This window comes from Lissotriton helveticus, chromosome 1_1 (genome assembly GCF_964261635.1).
Source record: "Lissotriton helveticus chromosome 1_1, aLisHel1.1, whole genome shotgun sequence".
NCBI classification, from domain to species: Eukaryota; Metazoa; Chordata; class Amphibia; order Caudata; family Salamandridae; genus Lissotriton; species Lissotriton helveticus.
In genome coordinates this window covers 1,781,745,580-1,781,763,080 of record NC_136057.1, presented here as the reverse complement: position 1 = coordinate 1,781,763,080, position 17,501 = coordinate 1,781,745,580, and the positions used below count along the sequence as shown (strand labels likewise).

General features: G+C 50.3%; 1 protein-coding gene across 1 annotated transcript; it reads right to left on the bottom strand.

The window, feature by feature from the left end:
• Window positions 1–6,002: 6,002 nt before the first annotated feature.
• On the bottom strand, window positions 6,003–16,883 carry FMC1 (formation of mitochondrial complex V assembly factor 1). Its single transcript, XM_078640351.1, has 2 exons — window positions 16,703–16,883; window positions 6,003–6,384 (listed from the first exon to the last, which is right to left on the bottom strand). The coding sequence occupies exons 1-2, from the start codon at window positions 16,829–16,831 to the stop codon at window positions 6,181–6,183; spliced, it is 333 nt and encodes a 110-aa protein (XP_078496477.1). The 5' UTR covers window positions 16,832–16,883; the 3' UTR covers window positions 6,003–6,180.
• Between the last annotated feature and the right edge of the window lie 618 nt (window positions 16,884–17,501).

The following is a 17,501-nucleotide window of genomic DNA, read 5'->3' as shown; positions in this document are numbered from 1 at the left end:
TGTGATTAATTTTAAGGCCGGACGCCTGCTCAAACAATGAGAGGGTTTCGTGCACCGCTGGGAGGGAGACCCGAGGATTCGTAAGAGTAAGAATCAGGTCGTCCGCAAATAGCGCAACCTTGTTAGAGCGCCCTCCGTGGGGGATACCATGAATATCAGGAGTGCGCCTAATCAGCTCCGCCAATGGCTCGACCGCAAGAGCGAACAGGAGCGGCGAAAGCGGGCATCCCTGCCTCGTGCCCCTGTGGATCAAGAGCGGCGATGTCAGCTGACCGTTGACCCGAATTCTGGCCTGCGGCCCAAGGTAAGGGGCCATGCACCTGGAGATCATGATAGGGCCAAGACCAAGTTTCGTGAGGACCGCCCGTAGGAAGGTCCAGTCGACCCGGTCGAAAGCCTTTTCTGCGTCCAGCGAAAGGAGGCAGGCCGGGATTTTCCAGTGGTGCACCTTACCCACTAGGTGTGCCAGCCTGCGAACGTTGTCGGCTCCCTGACGGTCCCGTATAAATCCCACCTGGTCTGGGTTCACTAATCCCGGCATGTGCGGGTCCAGCCGCTTGGCCAGGATCTTAGTGTAGATCTTGAGATCGGTGTTAAGGAGGGCGATGGGGCGGTAGGAGGCACACAGGTCGGGATCCTTCCCAGGCTTGGGGATCAGGGCAATTTCCGCCAGGCCCATATCAGGGGATGGGCCAACGGTATCAGAGAAGGAGCTGTAGAGCCGCAGCAGATGCGGGCGGAGTTGGGTCAAGAACAGGCGATAGAAGGTCAACGGCAGGCCGTCCGGCCCCGGGGTTTTCCCCACAGGGAGGTCTTTGACCGCTTCTGTTATTTCCTCCTCCTGCAGGGGCCCTTCCAGCGTGGCCGCACAAGCAGGGGACAGTGGAGACCCCCCGAAGTCCGCGAGAACGGCCTCTCGCGCCTCCGCAGAGGTGGGCTCCTCGGCATACAGGGAGGAGTAGTAAGCGACAAATGCGGCCTGTTTGGCCTTCTCTGAGGTGGCACTGGTGCCATCCTGCCGCTTGACATTGGCAATGTGGGCCCTAGCTGCGCGTGCCCGCAGCCTGCCGGCCAATAGACGACCAACCTTGTCCCCTCCCTCGTAATACCGTTGCTTAAGCGCTAGTAGGGAGTGTTCCGCCTTGTTGGTGCGCAGGGCGCGGAGTTGCCCCCTGAGAATGGCGAGAGTTCTCTTTGACGCCCGTGAAGGGGAGTCCCGGTCCCGAGACTCCGCCTGCTTGATCTCGCTAGCCAGGTCGGTTTCCATCTGGAACGCTTCCCTCCTCCGCGCCGCCGCCAGGGAGGTGATATGGCCCCGAATGGTGGCCTTGAAGGCATCCCAGACCGTGTGAAAGGGCAGGTCGGGGGTGTCGTTGATGGCGAAGTAAGAGTCTATGGCGTCTCGGATGCTGGCGACGTCGTCCGGATCCCGGAGGATCCTCGGCGGGAGCGCCCATCTGCGCTCACGAGTGGCACGGGTCAGGGGGTCCTGCAACAAAAGCTCCACGTGAGCGTGGTCCGACAGGGAAATGTCGGAGATAGTGGCAGTTAAGGAGTCTCGGACCAATTCAAGGGAGGTGAAGAGATAGTCGATTCGGGAGTATGTCCGATGGGAATGTGAATAGAAGGAATAGTCCCGGGTCCCCGGGTTGTGGTAGCGCCACACGTCCACTAGTCCCAGGTCTGTAAGCTGCGTTCTAAGGGCAGAGGACATTGCTCCCGCGCCGTTAAAGGGGGTTCCCGCCCGATCTAGCTCAGGGTCCCAGACAAGATTGAAGTCGCCACCCAGGATCACATTACTGTCGCCCGATGGGAACTGTTCCCGCAGAAGCGCCTGGAGGTATTTGTCCTGCGACTGGTTGGGTGCGTACACACATCCTAGAGTGAACTGTGCTCGTCCCATCTGTACCGTGGCTCGGAGGAAACGCCCGTCAGCGCTTTTGAAGGGTTTCACGGGTCCCCGCCGAATGCCAGCCCTACAGAGGATCGCCACCCCCGCTGTCTTGGTGTCAGAGGATGCCCAGAACTGTGTAGGGTATCTGGGGTGCGCCATGCGTTTGATGTCACCCCTGAGAAGGTGCGTCTCCTGGAGGAGGATAATGTCAGGGGAGTGGTGTAGGAGGTAGCGCCATATCTGCTTACGCTTGTTGGGGGAGTTGAGCCCTTTGACGTTGAGGGAGAGGACCTTCAAGGGCGTAGGGATGTTCGCTGTCATAGCACTAAGGGGGTGTGGAGTCGCGCAAGACCCAACATAGCAGACCCACCCGCAAACAGGGCAGCGGCAGCCTCATCTCGCCTCCAGCGCGCCAACCCCCACGGGACCCACCCCGCCACCCCTTCGCAGGCGCGGGGAAAGAGTGATAAGAGAGGGCAGTGAAGGGTAAAGTAGGAAGAGGAGAGAAAGGAAAAAGAGAAAAGGCGCAGAGAAGAAGTAGAACCAAAACAGGCCAACAGGGCCAGTGTACATTGTCCCAGATACCGGACATCCTCTACCCAAGGGTTTGGATGAACTCAGGAATGTCACTTCCTATGGGACAAAGGGGGGGGGGAAGCGAAGAGCTAGGTAAGTGGAGTAAGATTGAATCGTCTCAGAGCCCGTCCACCCCGCTGCTCCAAGGTAGTTCGGGGGCGCGTCGGGCCGTGGGACCACTTGGTCCATTCAGGCGCCAGTGGGGCGCTGGGGCTCCTTGATGCAGTACATGGCCTGGAGGAGGCAAAAGATATCGTCCATTCCTTCAGACCCCCGCGGGCGGGGGGGGGGGGAGAGCCACGGATGTGGCCTGCCAGTGAGAGGGGGAAAGCCCCTTTTCCAAGAACAGTGGGGTGAAGTCTCCATGATGCATGAGGACACATCGGGGTGCCCAATGGGCGAGCGCATGTTCTGGGCACCTATGAGCACAATAGCAATGGTCAGTGTTCTTCCGTAGCCGAGGGGCGATCCCCACCCTCAGATCCAGAAGCGAGGAGCTGGGAGGCCTGTTCCTCGCGGTCGCCCTCAAGAGAGCGGATGTGTGCGATGATGTCCTGTTTGGTCTGTGAGGCAGAGAGTGCAGCCACCGGAGGGGACCGTCGACGTTTGCGCACAGTGGACCATTCCGAGCGTGGAGGGGCCTTCTCCAGGTGGGGAGGTCGGGTTGGACTGTGATCCGGGGACTCCGGCATGCCTAGCAGTTGTGCCGCTTCCTGATAGGACCTGAGCGCCCTGCGCTTGTCCTCCCACCTGAAGATGAGCGCGAAGGGGTGGCCCCACTGGTAAGAGATGTTGAGGGTCCGGAGTCTCTCCGTGATCGGGCGGAAGACCTTTCGTCTGTAGAGGGTTGAGGGGGCCAGGTCCTGAAAGATCTGGATCTTGTGGCCTTCGTACCTCAGGTCCGGGTTGTCCCTAGCCGCCTTCAAAATGGCCTCCTTCTCAGTGAAATAATGAAGCCTGGTGACGATGTCGGGCAGGGGACCCGCTTTTCCTCCCGCTCCAAAGACTCGGTGTGCGCGGTCGAGGCGCGGCGGGGGGGCGTCCTCCTCGCCCCACAACGCTTGCAGGAGTAGGGCCACGTAGGCCATGGTATTAGTTCCCTCTTCTCCAAGTGGCACACCCCGTATGCGGAGGTTGTTGCGGCGTCCCCTATTTTCCAAGTCCTCCTGCTTAATCTGGAGCTGGATATGTTGTTCTTCGAGGGTCGCCACCCTCCGCCAGATCTGCTCCAGGTCTTCGGTGCGGGAATCGACCGTTTTTTCCAGGCCGTCGACCCGGTCGCCAAGGTCGGTGACTTCCTTGCGAAGTTCTTTGACGCATGTATGGACCTTCGACCTGAGGGAGCCAATCTCAGTCTTCAGATCAGCCATGAAGGAGGACATGAAGGCCTGCGTCACCGGTGGGGAGTCGGCTGGCGGTGGGGGTTTCCCCCCTGAAGACGATGAGGGCCCCCCGGATGACGACGGCGAACCCGCCTTGCCCCACATGGAAGCCACTGATGCTCCTCTGGTCGTCGTGGGCGGGGGGTCCGGCCTGGTCCCCTTGCCGCGGGTCATGGTCCACTCAGGGCGGCAAAGGGCAGTGGGGGGGCAGGGTCAGTTGCTGTGGACGATCCCTGATCAGCGGCGGGGGATACGCTGTGTGAGGCCGCCCTGGTGCCCCGCTTCCCAGCCGTCCGGATCTCACGAGCAGGGGTTCAAGTCCATGAGGCTAGAAAGGGCGGTGCACGCCTTGGCCCTCACGAGTCCAAAGCCTGGACGGTCCGCCAACAGGACGCGGAGCGCACTCAGGCGAGAGAAGGCCAGGCCGTAGAGAGGTCGCAGGAGCGGAGGTAGATGGCGCAGCCGGGGAGGCAAGGCAGCGTGGGCGACGGCAGTAGGTGCTCCACGACAAGCAGGACCCGGGGCTTACAGGCGAAGAGCCTCCTATGGCTCGTGGCGTGGCGCAGCCTCCCGGTCTCGACTGTGCCAGGGCCAGTCCCCAGCGCGACCCCCAGCCGGCTCTGCAGCGACAGCCGAGAAGTGATCAGGGGGGTCCTTCCCAGTGTCCCCACGTCTCAGCAGTAGGAGGCCCAGTGCCTGGGGGTAGAGGATGGCGGATCCGCCCGCCCGTGGCAAGGTGGTGGTCCGGGCTGCAGCTCACCAGGCTCAGCAGGGCCGGGTTGTGGTGGAGAGGCGGTCAGGGGAAGTGTCCTGTGGTGCAGGGGCCCACCGAGGCTCAGGCAGCGCCAGCAAGCAGCGTCAGGGCCGCTTCCCCAAAGCGCTGCTGTATGCGTCCGGGGCAGCGTCTAAGTAGGGGCTGTCCGCACTGGTGGTACTGTCCTCCACCCAGGGTGCAAGATGGCGGGTAGGCCCGCGGCCGAGCTCCGCTGTCGCCGGATTCCCCCCGGGAGTTGGAGAAGGGGGGGGGAAGGGCGGCGCGCTGCAGCTCACCAGGTGTGTCCAGCGATGGGGTCGTGGTCGGGCCTCACGGGCAGGGGGCCTCCGGCGACTCCTCCGGTCTGGGCCTGCTGTTCCCGCCAAAGCCGGGGCCTCTCGTGGATGCGGCGTCCAGGCCGCCGCTGCTCTCCCCGCCGGTGGCAGCCCGGTGCAGACAGCGTCGGTGCACCGCAGCCGGTGTCAGACCGGCTCCGCTGATGGATCGGAGCCGCAGGCTGGGGTAAGAATGCTCCGGAGCCTCACTCAGGCCGCTGTGTCGGTCTCCTTCTCGGGAGCTAGTCCGGAGGTTTCGGCAGCGGGCCCTGCGGCAAGATGGCGGCCAGCGGCCGAGCCGGGGATCCCAGAGCCGTGCGCTGTGGCCGCGTGAGTGCTCACGGCCGCGATTCGCCGCCAAGAAGGATCGCCAGCAGGGTCGGCAGTGCACCGGGGGTCCTCAGGAGCAGATGACCCCCGAAACTACGCTAAAACAGGCTCAACTGTGCAGCGGGGCGACGGAGCTCGATCGAGACACGTCTGCTCACATCGCTGTCTTGGCCACGCCCCTGCATAGGTTTTATGACATGATATGAAGTAGGGTTGAGGAATCGGTGGCATGGCAAACATTCCTATTAATTTGGAGACCCAAATGATTTAATGCCTGAAGAACCCATTTGCATGGTTAATGTAGTTCATATGTCACAGCGAGAAGGATTCTCATAGAGGCGGACAGCAGAGACCTGAATGTTGGCTCATAAGTAGCTGGTGAGTTTTTTGGTCAGTGCCAAAAAGACCCCAGAGATCATTGGGAAACAGCCTATATGTTCATAAACAGTAACGCAAAACAGGGGCCTTTATAGTTCATAAATAGAAATGTATTTTATATTGCAATCATTTTATGAAAAGATAACAGCATCAAGACATGCAGATGCACTGAATTACACCCACTTTATTAACAACCTCACTAGTATTCATGTACTCACAGTCAAAATAAAATATTTTATCACTTTGGTGTTCAACATTTATCAAAAATAAAACCTAGCTCTGAAAGACTCAGCAGCTCAAGACAAGCTCTAGGAGGAAGAAGAGAGCTACGGAGTAGCAAAGAGCAACTGACATGAAAACACTAAAGATTTTTATTTAAAGATAAAACAGAAAACACAAAGATAGGCACACTTTGTACTAGAGTCATATTAGGAATTCATACTGCGATGACAGTTGCTTGTTTTCATCTGCAGCCTTACGCTTTCCATCAGTTTACTTCACACAGTGACTCTGATGGATAAAACTCCAGGGTCAGCCCTCCCAGCCTTTCCCTCCAGGCTGCTGAGGCAGTCTCAGGCCCACCATACTAGCTGCCTCCTCTGTTGAGCGCTCATCACTTCTGTGGTATGTTTGGTGGAGGGCCAGGTGCTCACGCACACTTCGCAAGAGGCATAGGTATGTGGCAGCCTGGAAATGCAACTCGTGCTGGGCTCGGCACAGCTTCTCACTGGTGACCTGAAGGGTGGGAGGAGAACACAGGTCAAACGAGTACATTAGAAATGGGATGCAAGACAGATGGGACAAAATGGTCTTTAACAACACAGTCAAATAACGAGTCTACCAATTTACACCAGTTATGGACCCATGATATCTAGTGGGCTCCTGATACATATACTTTTAGGGATAACCATTAAACTTCTGTTAGAAACTTACTTTGTTATAGGAAACAATCTACCTTTTATAGTAAGAATATACATTTTGACGGCAGCACCCTCTTTTGGGTGCATAAACCTGTGTTTCTAAATTAATAATTGTGAAGATTTAATGAAAGTACTGAAAGTCTATTCAGATTTGACAGACTAGGGTGGGTGAATCTGTGTGGCTGGATGTAGAAGAACAGAGTAAATCTCCATAAGGGAATTATTTGACTTAATAGCTAGAAGAATGTTCTACACACTTGTTTTCATGAACTACACCTGTATCTTGTTGATTGGTCTAGGAATTTTTCATACGTGAGTGAAGATCCAGAAAACTGGAAATAGGCATAAAAAATTCCCATGAAAGCCCCAACCAGTAAAAAAATAGGCTTGAGGAAGAAATGCATAAAGTTCACAAGAAGAAGGGTCCCCCCAGTTGAAACATAAAAATATCTAGATATGTAGAACAGAGGGGTATCACTGGCCATTGCACTAAAGAGCATTAAGAGCAAAATAGCTGGTCCAAACTTAATCCCCCTGCTAGATGTTCTACAAGCAAGATTACTGCCATCGATAACCTACGGTGGCGAATGTATGAGAGGGAGAGATGAGTCCACCTTAGATAAAGTAGTAGCAAAATCAATGTGAATACTATTCAGTCTACCACCGTACACCTCCCCAGCACAATTAAGGCTTGAGTTTGACCTACAGCAACAACAATTAGCACGTAAAGGTGCTTATGTAAAATGCTGGCACAAAGTAAAGAGTGCTGAGTTGGGCACCCTGAATACTTCTCTACGGAAGGAACTGGAAAGAGATAAGGACAGCCCTGCAATGGCCTATCTCCAGGCAGCAATAAACACTTTTGCGCTAAAAGACCTTTGGGAAGCAAGCTGCACGCAAAAATGTTTCAATCGGCTCGTCAACAAAACTGTTAAGATCTTATCCCTGGAAGAAGACAAAGCAGTACTAACCGGGAGGACGCATGGATGGTTCGTGATCCAGAGTTACACCAGGCTGCAACCACAGGCCTACCTAGGTGCTGGCTTCTCACGGGCGGTGAAGGAAACCTTCTTGCAGTTGAGGATGGGGGTAATACCATCAAAAGAACACCTACGCCAATGGAAACACTCGGATTCCAACATAAAGTGCAGACTCTGCAAGGATACTAAGGAGGACGTAGTTTCAAGTTTCAAGTTTTTATTATTATGTTTTGGCTCTCACTGAGGGCCACATAAGGAAATTAAACATACAAAAGTACTGTAATAACAGATAAAAAAAAACCAAATATATAAGGATACATAGTTGACAAGGAGGACGTATTGCATTTGCTATGCAGCTGTAAAGCCCTAAATACCGAACGAAGGAGACATCTAACACAGCTGTGGAACCAAAAACTCCTGCGAACCCGTCGACAGGCATTGCTGGCCTGCTTTAACGGGGAGGACATTCAATTAGCTTGCAGACTGGTTCACTTCATGAAGTCAGTAAACATTGCACTAAACCCAGCCGTTACTCCATGAACTGGGAAAACCATGACCAGCGAAAAACTCCGACAAGTAAAGAACTTTTCACTAGTGAGTGGTTGTCTGAGTTTTTGACTTCCTTGCTACTGCAACTACAAAAGCTACTCACGGACAGTGCCTCACAGGTTTCATTGGGTTTTTAACTTTTTCACACTTAAGGTCAGCACAAGATGCACTTTTGCACACACTGATTCTATTTCATATTTATTAATATTGCAAATTAAGAAATGTTTTTATACTAATGTGATTGTATGAAATGTCTAATTTTTATATCTAGCTTTTATGTACTTTGAATGATGCTTACCAAGTATTTTTATGAACAATTGCAAAGATTTTTATTAATCAAGCAATAAAGAATTTACTTACTTACTTAGATGTGTTTACAGCCATAGTCTTACACAGAGAAGGGGCGATACTTTGTGTCCCAGTTAAACAAAACTAAACATGCAGATGGCTAAATAGTATCCTTAAGCATACTAGGGATACCAGTTCAGTTCAAAAAGTCTTTATTTCGATTATTATTCATTCACTAGGGATACCAGTTAGTCAGATTAGAGAGAAATGATTTAGACTACAGCAGTGTTTACAAAGTTACCAGAGGTAGACAGGAAAACCCACTGGCTGAGATGAGGGCCGGTTATACTGCACACCTACAGTGCTTAGGTTGAGGGAAGGTCACTAAACAAGACCTCAATGTGGAACCTAACAAAACAAGCATTTACAATGCAATGGTCTCGGCATTATTAAAGGTAGAGCTATTGGCATTGCACATGACTTTTTTTTTTTAAATCATAAATAAATGGCATTGTCATTTACATTGCCAATAGCTTAATCGTTAAATAAATGGCATTGTCATTTTCAATGCCAATTGCTTAATCGCTCGCAAATGCATGACCTATTGCATTTACACACACACAGAGCCACACACACACGGAGCCACACACACACACCCAGAGCCACACACACACACCCAGAGCCACACACACACACCCAGAGCCACACACCCAGAGCCACACACACAGAGCCACACACACAGAGCCACACACACAGAGCCACACACACAGAGCCGCCACACACACACACACACACAGAGCCACACACACACAGAGCCACACACAGAGCCACACACACACACACAGAGCCACACACACACACACAGCCACACACACACACACAGAGCCACACACACAGAGCCACACACACAGAGCCACACACACAGTCACACACACAGAGCCACACACACAGAGCCACACACACAGAGCCACACACACAGAGCCACACACACACACACACACAGAGCCACACACACACAGAGCCACACACACACAGAGCCACACACACACAGAGCCACACACACACAGAGCCACACACACACACAGAGCCACACACACACACAGAGCCACATACACACCGTAGAGCAAGCACAGCGAGGGGGCAGGAGAGCAAGCACAACCAGGGGGCAGGAGAGCACAGGAGAGCAAGCACAACCAGGGGGCATGAGAACAAGCACAGCCAGGGGGCATGAGAGCAAGCACAGCCAGGGGGCATGAGAGCAAGCACAGCCAGGGGGCATGAGAGCAAGCACAGCCAGGGGGCAGGGGAGCCAGCACAGCCAGGGGGCAGGGGAGCCAGCACAGCCAGGGGTGAGCGATCCCATTACCACGGAGCAACAATCTTTAATTTGTGAACGTGTTGATTACTAGATCAAGAGATATTGAGGACGGAGCTGACAAAATACCTAATAATTACAGCGAGGTAGGAGTCCATTAGTTAGTACAAATTTTTTGAATACTTTTTGTATGATTGTAGATATACAGATTAAAATAATGATACCTTGCCTCGCATTTTCTGCCCAGTCACAAGTTACTCTCCTCTACCCCATCAGGCATTCCCTGGGTGAGGGTATCATAAGATTTTTTTTTCAAAAACAAACTCCCAAAATGCGTGTTTGTTTTTGAAAAACAAATACTGTTAGAAGTTTAACCCGTTGACCGTGGCACAAATTACGCCGCGGTGCGGGCATTTTAATCAGTGGGCGGGATTCGGACAGCCCCCGGCCGCCCTCCGCAGACGCCCCACGTCACGTGGGACGGCCGGGTGGCTAGCCTCAGCACCGACCGGGTTAATGGATGTCTATCACAACTAACAGCAACCATTTTGCACCTTGAGCAGAACCACAGTGATGACAGTTCTTTTCAATGTACAGAGATGACCACTGGTCCAGTGATCATCTCTAAAAAGGATGGACTACCATCCATCAGGGTTTTCTGACTGTAAGTCCTTCACCACCCTTATGGACTGTAGTCCAAGGCCCAGCGTCCAAACCAGGACCATAGTGTCCAGCACAAAGTGAACGCGCAAATGACTAATTACCCCCTATGGAGTATCAGAAATTAGCAAATATCATTGTTTTGAGGCACCAACAATGTATGGAAAGTTTAACAATATTATAAGTGACGTTTTACATCTGGCTTAGCTCTTAGAAGGGTAGGATACTGTCTTCACTTCTCTCATCTTGAAAAGCTGCCTTGTGCTGTGGAACACATGTTGGATGCATTGAATGAAATATTATCAGCAAACAAAGTTTTACAATATATAACAGTTTATGTGATGGACCGTAACAACTGTGTGTGTGATGGAAATAGTGGAGTCAATTAATTCTATGCACAGTATTATACGTGAACTATTTTTAAACCTTCTTTATGCTGTTGGCACCTCCTAACAATTATGCTGGCTAAATGTGTAACACATAGTTTTGAGACCAAGAACTGCAAGCAGGACACAACCATAACCCAAGCGTTCTCCTGCTCTCACCCAGAGCATGAATTCCCATCCCAATATAAATGTGTCAAGCTTCAGCTCTCATCCATTTCTGAAATTGAAGGCTCATCTTTTGAGAGACCACCTCATCCTTACATAACAGCTAGTGCACATCCCTCACAGACAGTATATAGAGAGTGACTCTTCTACATGTAAGTTATGCTTGCATCCCTTTTATGTATCCCAACACTCTTGTGCTCCACTGTGTTGTGTTTACTTTAAGAGCCTGTCTATATGTTCATGCATTTAATGATTCTTATTGAATCCCTAATGCAAGGCATTTTCTTTTTTCTTTTACTGCTCTGTGTTTTCCTGGGCATTTTCAGTCTCATTCTGCATAGATATCGGTGCTTATATGTCAGAGGGAAGCCATAGCTTTCGTTCTTGTGACTGCTTAATTTAGTAGCTATCAACATTATTCAAAAGTATGGTAAGGTAGTGCTAAGTTAATATTCTCTAGGGGGTTTCCACAAGAGTAACTAGAAGCAGGCTTTGGAAGAGATCCAGTTTAATGTGCTAATGTTGAGAAGGCAGGTTTGCATAAATAAAGCTTGTGTGCATTGAACATTAAAGGCACACCTATTGCCTTTGCGAGTAGAGGGACTGCTGCCATGCCACTCCTATCTCAGCGCCCACTGGCGCCAGCTGGTGTTGGTTGGAAAGGCAGTCACTCCTGGTGGCGCAGGGAGGAGAGTGGGGAGAGCAGCCAGAGCAGGTGGGAGAGGAGAGTTGATGCCAGGAAGAGCAGGCACTCCTTGTGGTGAAGGACGGAGGGGGCAAAGGAAAAATCTAGGAGTGTGTTCAACGGGTGAGGAGGCTGCTGGCAAACAGGAGGGAGGTGGGAGGGTGTGTACAGTAACGCCTGGTGGCGAAGGAAGGAGTAAGCCTAGAGAAGGCGGGTCTGGGTGCAAGGGGAGTGGGTGCACGTGTGGGGAGGAGGGTTGTGACCTCCGGTGATGGAGAAACGGTTGGAATTATTAAGAGGAGGGTAAACTTGAGCAAGTGTGATGGGAGAGTAGGCTCAAGGCGAGGAGAGAAGAGTCACAAGTAGTGTGGGGTGTGGGGGGACAGTGACCCCATATGGTGAGGGGTGGAAGGAGTGAGGAGGGAACAGCTGCAGGGAGGGCAGTGGCTTCCTTTGGGGAGGGGAGACGTGAGCAGCAAGAGGAGGAACAGCGGGGGGGAAGGCACAACGAGGAACAGCGGGGGTGGGTGACACGCACAACGAGGAACAGCGGGGGTGGGGGGGTTGACATGCACAACGAGGAACAGCGGGGGTGGGGGTGGCTGACACGCACAACGAGAACTGCGGGGGTGGGGGTGGCTGACACGCACAACGAGGAACAGCGGGGGTGGGGGGGTGACGCGCACAACGAGGAACAGCGGGGGTGGGGGGGTGACGCGCACAACGAGGAACAGCGGGGGTGAGGGGTGACACGCACGAGGAACAGCGGGGTGGGTGACACGCACAACGAGGAACAGCGGGGTGGGTGACACGCACAACGAGGAACAGCGGGGGTGGGTGTGACACGCACAACGAGGAACAGCGGGGGTGGGTGTGACACGCACAACGAGGAACAGCGGGGGTGGGTGTGACACGCACAACGAGAACAGCGGGGGTCGGGGTGGACGGACACCAGCACAACTCACCTCGCTTAGCTTTCATCCTGCTACGCAGTTCAAAATTTTCCCCGGTCGGGAAGAACATAGAAGCAGCGGGGACAAAGTTTGAGGCGCTGGAATCCGCCTGGCTTTGGAGGGGTTGAGGGCAGCAGGTGCCTGCTGCCAGGTCTCTGGGGTGCCCTCCTGTCCTGTCTGTGTGAGCCTCCTCTCAGGGCAGCACGTGTTGCCAGCAGCACCCCTCGGTCTCAGCCAGAAGTCAGGCACAGGGAGGAGGAGGCCGGCCGAGGAGAGACCCGCAGCAGGAAATACGGCGAGAGTGGCGGCGGGCGGCCCGTGCCCCCTGCGCTCTGCTGAGGGCTGTGGGCGGCGGCTGCTCTTGCAGTCACGGCTTGGGGCGGCTCAAGGTTCCCTAACTTGAGTATGGCTTGTATGTGTACAAGACAAAGCGGTGAGGAGGAGCAGGCTTTCGGCTGGGGGAAAAAAAATGGCGGCCCCAAAGCTCCGAACATTTTCGGATTCGGGGGCGTGTTTTGGCGTTCTGAGTGACGGATGACGTCACCGTCGAAAGAACTCAAAAAAACACGCCCCCGAATCCGAAAGAGACGGGGCTTTATTGGAGTGACTCCCTTCTCCTCCAATGGCTGGCCTCCGTTTAGGAAGCCAGCCAATTGAGGAGAATGGAGTAGAGAGGCGGGTTCAAGCCGCCATACTCCAAATCATTAAATCTCCGACCGGAGACTGCGCAAGCGCAGCCTTCGGTCCGAGACCTGAAAAACCATCAACCACTCCAGAGTACAACAATTATGCCACACTGGAAGACAAGATTGTGCAGCAAGGAAGACTAAATTATCCAGCAAATGATGCATTACATGGCAAAACTGATAAATTCAAAAGGTATGTGGAAAAACGCAGCATAATCGCATACTTCCTGTGGCCAAACCATCGTGTGACATTCTGCTATCCAAGAACAGCACTTTAAAAATCAATGTACAAGACAATATTCATTTAATAAAATATATAAACATATAGCCTAAGCACAACATTGAAATCAAAGGGGAACAGCTCCACTGGGCCAATTCATCTTCAATGTCCGGAGCCTGAGGATCAGCTGCCAAGCCTGTCACCATGTGTATGGATTGTCCCCTCTTGCCCAAAGAGACCGCAATATTTTTGGGATTACCAGATAAATAATCAGTCGGACCAATTGTATCCGACACCACTGATTTAACGAACCTTGGAGCTTTAGAGCACTGAGTTATGGGAAGCATAGGGGAGATTCCTCACACTCTTAAACAGATGTAATGTCAATCCCTCGTTTAAGAAAATGCTTGCAGTTCTGCTAACCAAATTTGCAACCATCGGGGTGCTGAAAGTAACTCTAGAGTAGGGGAAATTATCAAATTAGTTAATCTTCACCTTTAGAATATCCCTACTAGATATCAACTTTAAGGAATCTATCTCAGAGAAAAAGTCGAGAATGAATTCTATATTCACCAGAAAGGATTCGCTATCAAATAACCAGGTGAAGTCTAGAATAAGGGATGAAACGTTCTGCACTGCACTGGTTTTCTTTATGGCGTCCCTCGAGGAGATCTAAAAAGGGACCCTATGCCTAAGGCTAGAAACTTGTGCACCACAATTAGGCTGAGTACTGAGTATTCGAATGTGAGACGATAGCGGCGGGTGAAGCGCCCTCCATGTTTCTATAAGACGGTGGCATGGAACCTGTGAGAGCTCTATCGGGCCCATCCTGAATGACACTCTGCACTTGAACCTACCTCTCTAGATTTCCAACCACCCTAAACCCAGACACTATCTGGGGCATGGAAACCCCAAGTCCAATTCCCGTTTCCCCTCCCGGGGAGTCAGCTAGCTTGTTAATCAAGGAGAGTTGGGCTTCTTGGTGGGGGGGGAGGGGGCATCAGGTTCGGTGAAAACACTGCTACTCCAGAACTCCCCAACCTCCCAGCTGACACCATATGTGATATGGGGGCCTCCATGGCAACCCCCTTCAAACGGGGATTTAGGAACTACCTCCTCCATCAATGTATGTGTGTCACTCTGCCTGTCGGAAATCCTTGAAAAACGAAACCTTAACGCTTTTCTTTTAGGAAATAGTCCTTTTCATATTTAATTACTTACACCAGATAATAATGGACGATTTTGTTTTGAAAATGCTGAATATATATTATATATATATATATATTCCAAAACCACAATCCAATGCTAGTGCGCTCTCAGGAAGAAAGTAGGCAAACAAGTACTAAATGTTCAAGGAACATTTACTACTTGTTTCCCTACTTTCTTCCTGAGAGCGCACTAGCATTGGATTGTGGTTTTGGAATTTGAGTACCGGCACGCTCCCCCGGAGTGTGCGCCAACCTTCGATGGGTCCCAGTATCCCAGAAGGAGCCTTCTTTGAGATAGATAGATAGATAGATAGATATATAGGAGCACAATATTCCAAAGGTTATCTCACCATAAGTTCAGAAGACTAACACGTTTTAATATTAAGCAGTAGTTGACTTCTTCGAGGTTTCAATTATTTACAATTTACTTTTACATGGAACATTTTCTTCCACTGAGTTACAGCTAATTAAACTCATAACTGATAACAGTAATTCCATCTCACTTAACTGTTATTCTTACATTGGGTCCAATAGCAGAATCTTAAAGGTGCAGTGTTTACCTAAACATGTTTAGGTGTCTTGATGAAAAGAACATGTGAATATGCCATTTAGAAACCTCTCAGTCTATCTGACAAAGTCATCTCTGGATGTATACCTAGAATCGAATGAGGTAACCAATGATAAAACAGTCAGTCAATGCTTTTAAGCACGCAATCAAAATGATATTCAATTTTGTACTAACAAAGACATCAATTCGCACAATGCAGCTATATTATTATGAACCCCTATAGTCCTCAGGGCTTAGGGTAACTTTAGCAAAACTAGGGCGTATAAATAACTCTTAAGCAATAAAAATAATTACAACTTTAGATTTCTTGTATGATGTATAATTATTGTGTCGTGAATGTCCAGAACATGCAAACTCCACATAATTATGTGAATCTTCAGTGGTGAGAACTCAAGGGTGACCAGGTGACAACTGTATAGAATGTCAATGAATCGTTTGCCAGGTTAGACACATGTATAGGAAAAAGAAAGGTAACTATAAACTAATTCACAAGCTAAATAATAGTGGACAACTATATATACACACATACATACATACATTCTCACACACACACTTACAGTAAATTGTTGACTTTGCTAATATGAATTTAGGAAAATAAAGAAAATGTCCTGTTCCATTTTCACTCAGAAGCTTAAAAGTTGGTTCTGTCTGTCATTTAAATGGAAGTGTGGGATTTGATGTATATATTTATACGTTTATACGGGGGACGTCACTTGTGAAAAACGTGTTGGTCGTGGCTACTTTTATAACAATCGTAAATGGATGAATAAATAATAATTGACAATATTCTCCATCTTAACAAAAAGCAGCCTGAGCAATAATTTAACGCCATCAATGTTAAAAGAAACAGCGCAGGTATACATTGCACAAGTGACTGGCTAAAGTGGGCAATGATTTGATAATATTACACTATTGGGCCATGTTATCCTAAATATATTGAATTATGCATTTTGTTTTTTTATTTGGCCACCGAGTAAAGCAGGCTTAATTTTCAGTTAAGTGTGAATTTATCTCAAGTTATCTATTTAAGCAAAAATACAAGACGTTCCCTTTTAACCGATTTAACATATCCACTATGTGTAACCTGTGTTGGTGCGTGCACCTGAATCTGTACAGCAGGGCCAAAGTTGCCCTTACCTTATCACGAACGAAGCATTACATTATCTGACCAATGTGAGATTTTTTGAGAGTTTCTCTCAGTATTTAGACTACTTGTAATAGAAACAGTTGCCAAAATATATTTTCCAGGGATTTATTTAAGAGCCACCAGCGCGTTTTCTGACTCAAGAACCAAGAGCCTAAAAGACTACTTTTGAGAGACACTTTTCTGTTGTATTACCGGACGGTCATTAGTGCTGAGTGAATGACCGTTGAGCAGTTCTGGTGCTCCCGGGAGACAAATATGCAAAACAGTGTGTTGCACACTAGGTTCCAAATTGTCTTTTTCCTGCGCGTTCAAAACATCCTTACCCGATGTCGCGCACTCTGTTCCCGGATATATTGGTAGACGGCTGTATTCCGGTTCTGGGGCCCCTGAAGAAGCCGCAGCTCACGCAGGAGTGCCCGGAGGGTGCGGGCCGGGGAGCCCAGCGCAGCCATGTTACCAGTCAGTGCTTGAATGCAGATTCGACGTCAACAAAGGGTGTCATAGAAGAAGGACTTATCAATGTCATTGAGGCCATGTTGGTGTGGATCCTGTTCTCAGTTCCAAGATTGGTTTCGGGCGTCTCTCTAGGGCAGACATATTTAAATCAGTCAGTACATCATAGACTCGTGTAAACGGCTTCCTAAGTATGTAGCTGGTGCAGCCATCTCGGAGTGGTGATTATGCTCCCCCAAGAAAGCGGGGAGTTGTCAGAAAAAAAAGTTTTGTCTAATTATAGTGTTACACTCCTTAAAACGTAGTTTAAACATTTTTTTTTACAATAAAATTATAATCTGACCGACAGTCATACATCGCATATCAGATTATTTTACAATAAAATTATAATCTGACCGACAGTCATACATAGCATATCGGCAATAACACCCCCGCTCTCAATTACGGCTCCTGCATCACGTATTGTGCACATTTTAAGTGCTCAGTGCATTGCCGCTGTTGCATAAGTCAGGGTTTTAGGCTGTTATGGTCAATGCCTGCCAGCAAAGTCTACGGTTGTTAGATCAGATGTTGCTGTGTCCAATCATACAGGTATCCTTAAGCTGGCTGTTGGAGAAAAATTCTATGTCAGGACAGGAGGCTCCGATTATGCTTATACTCAATTTCTTT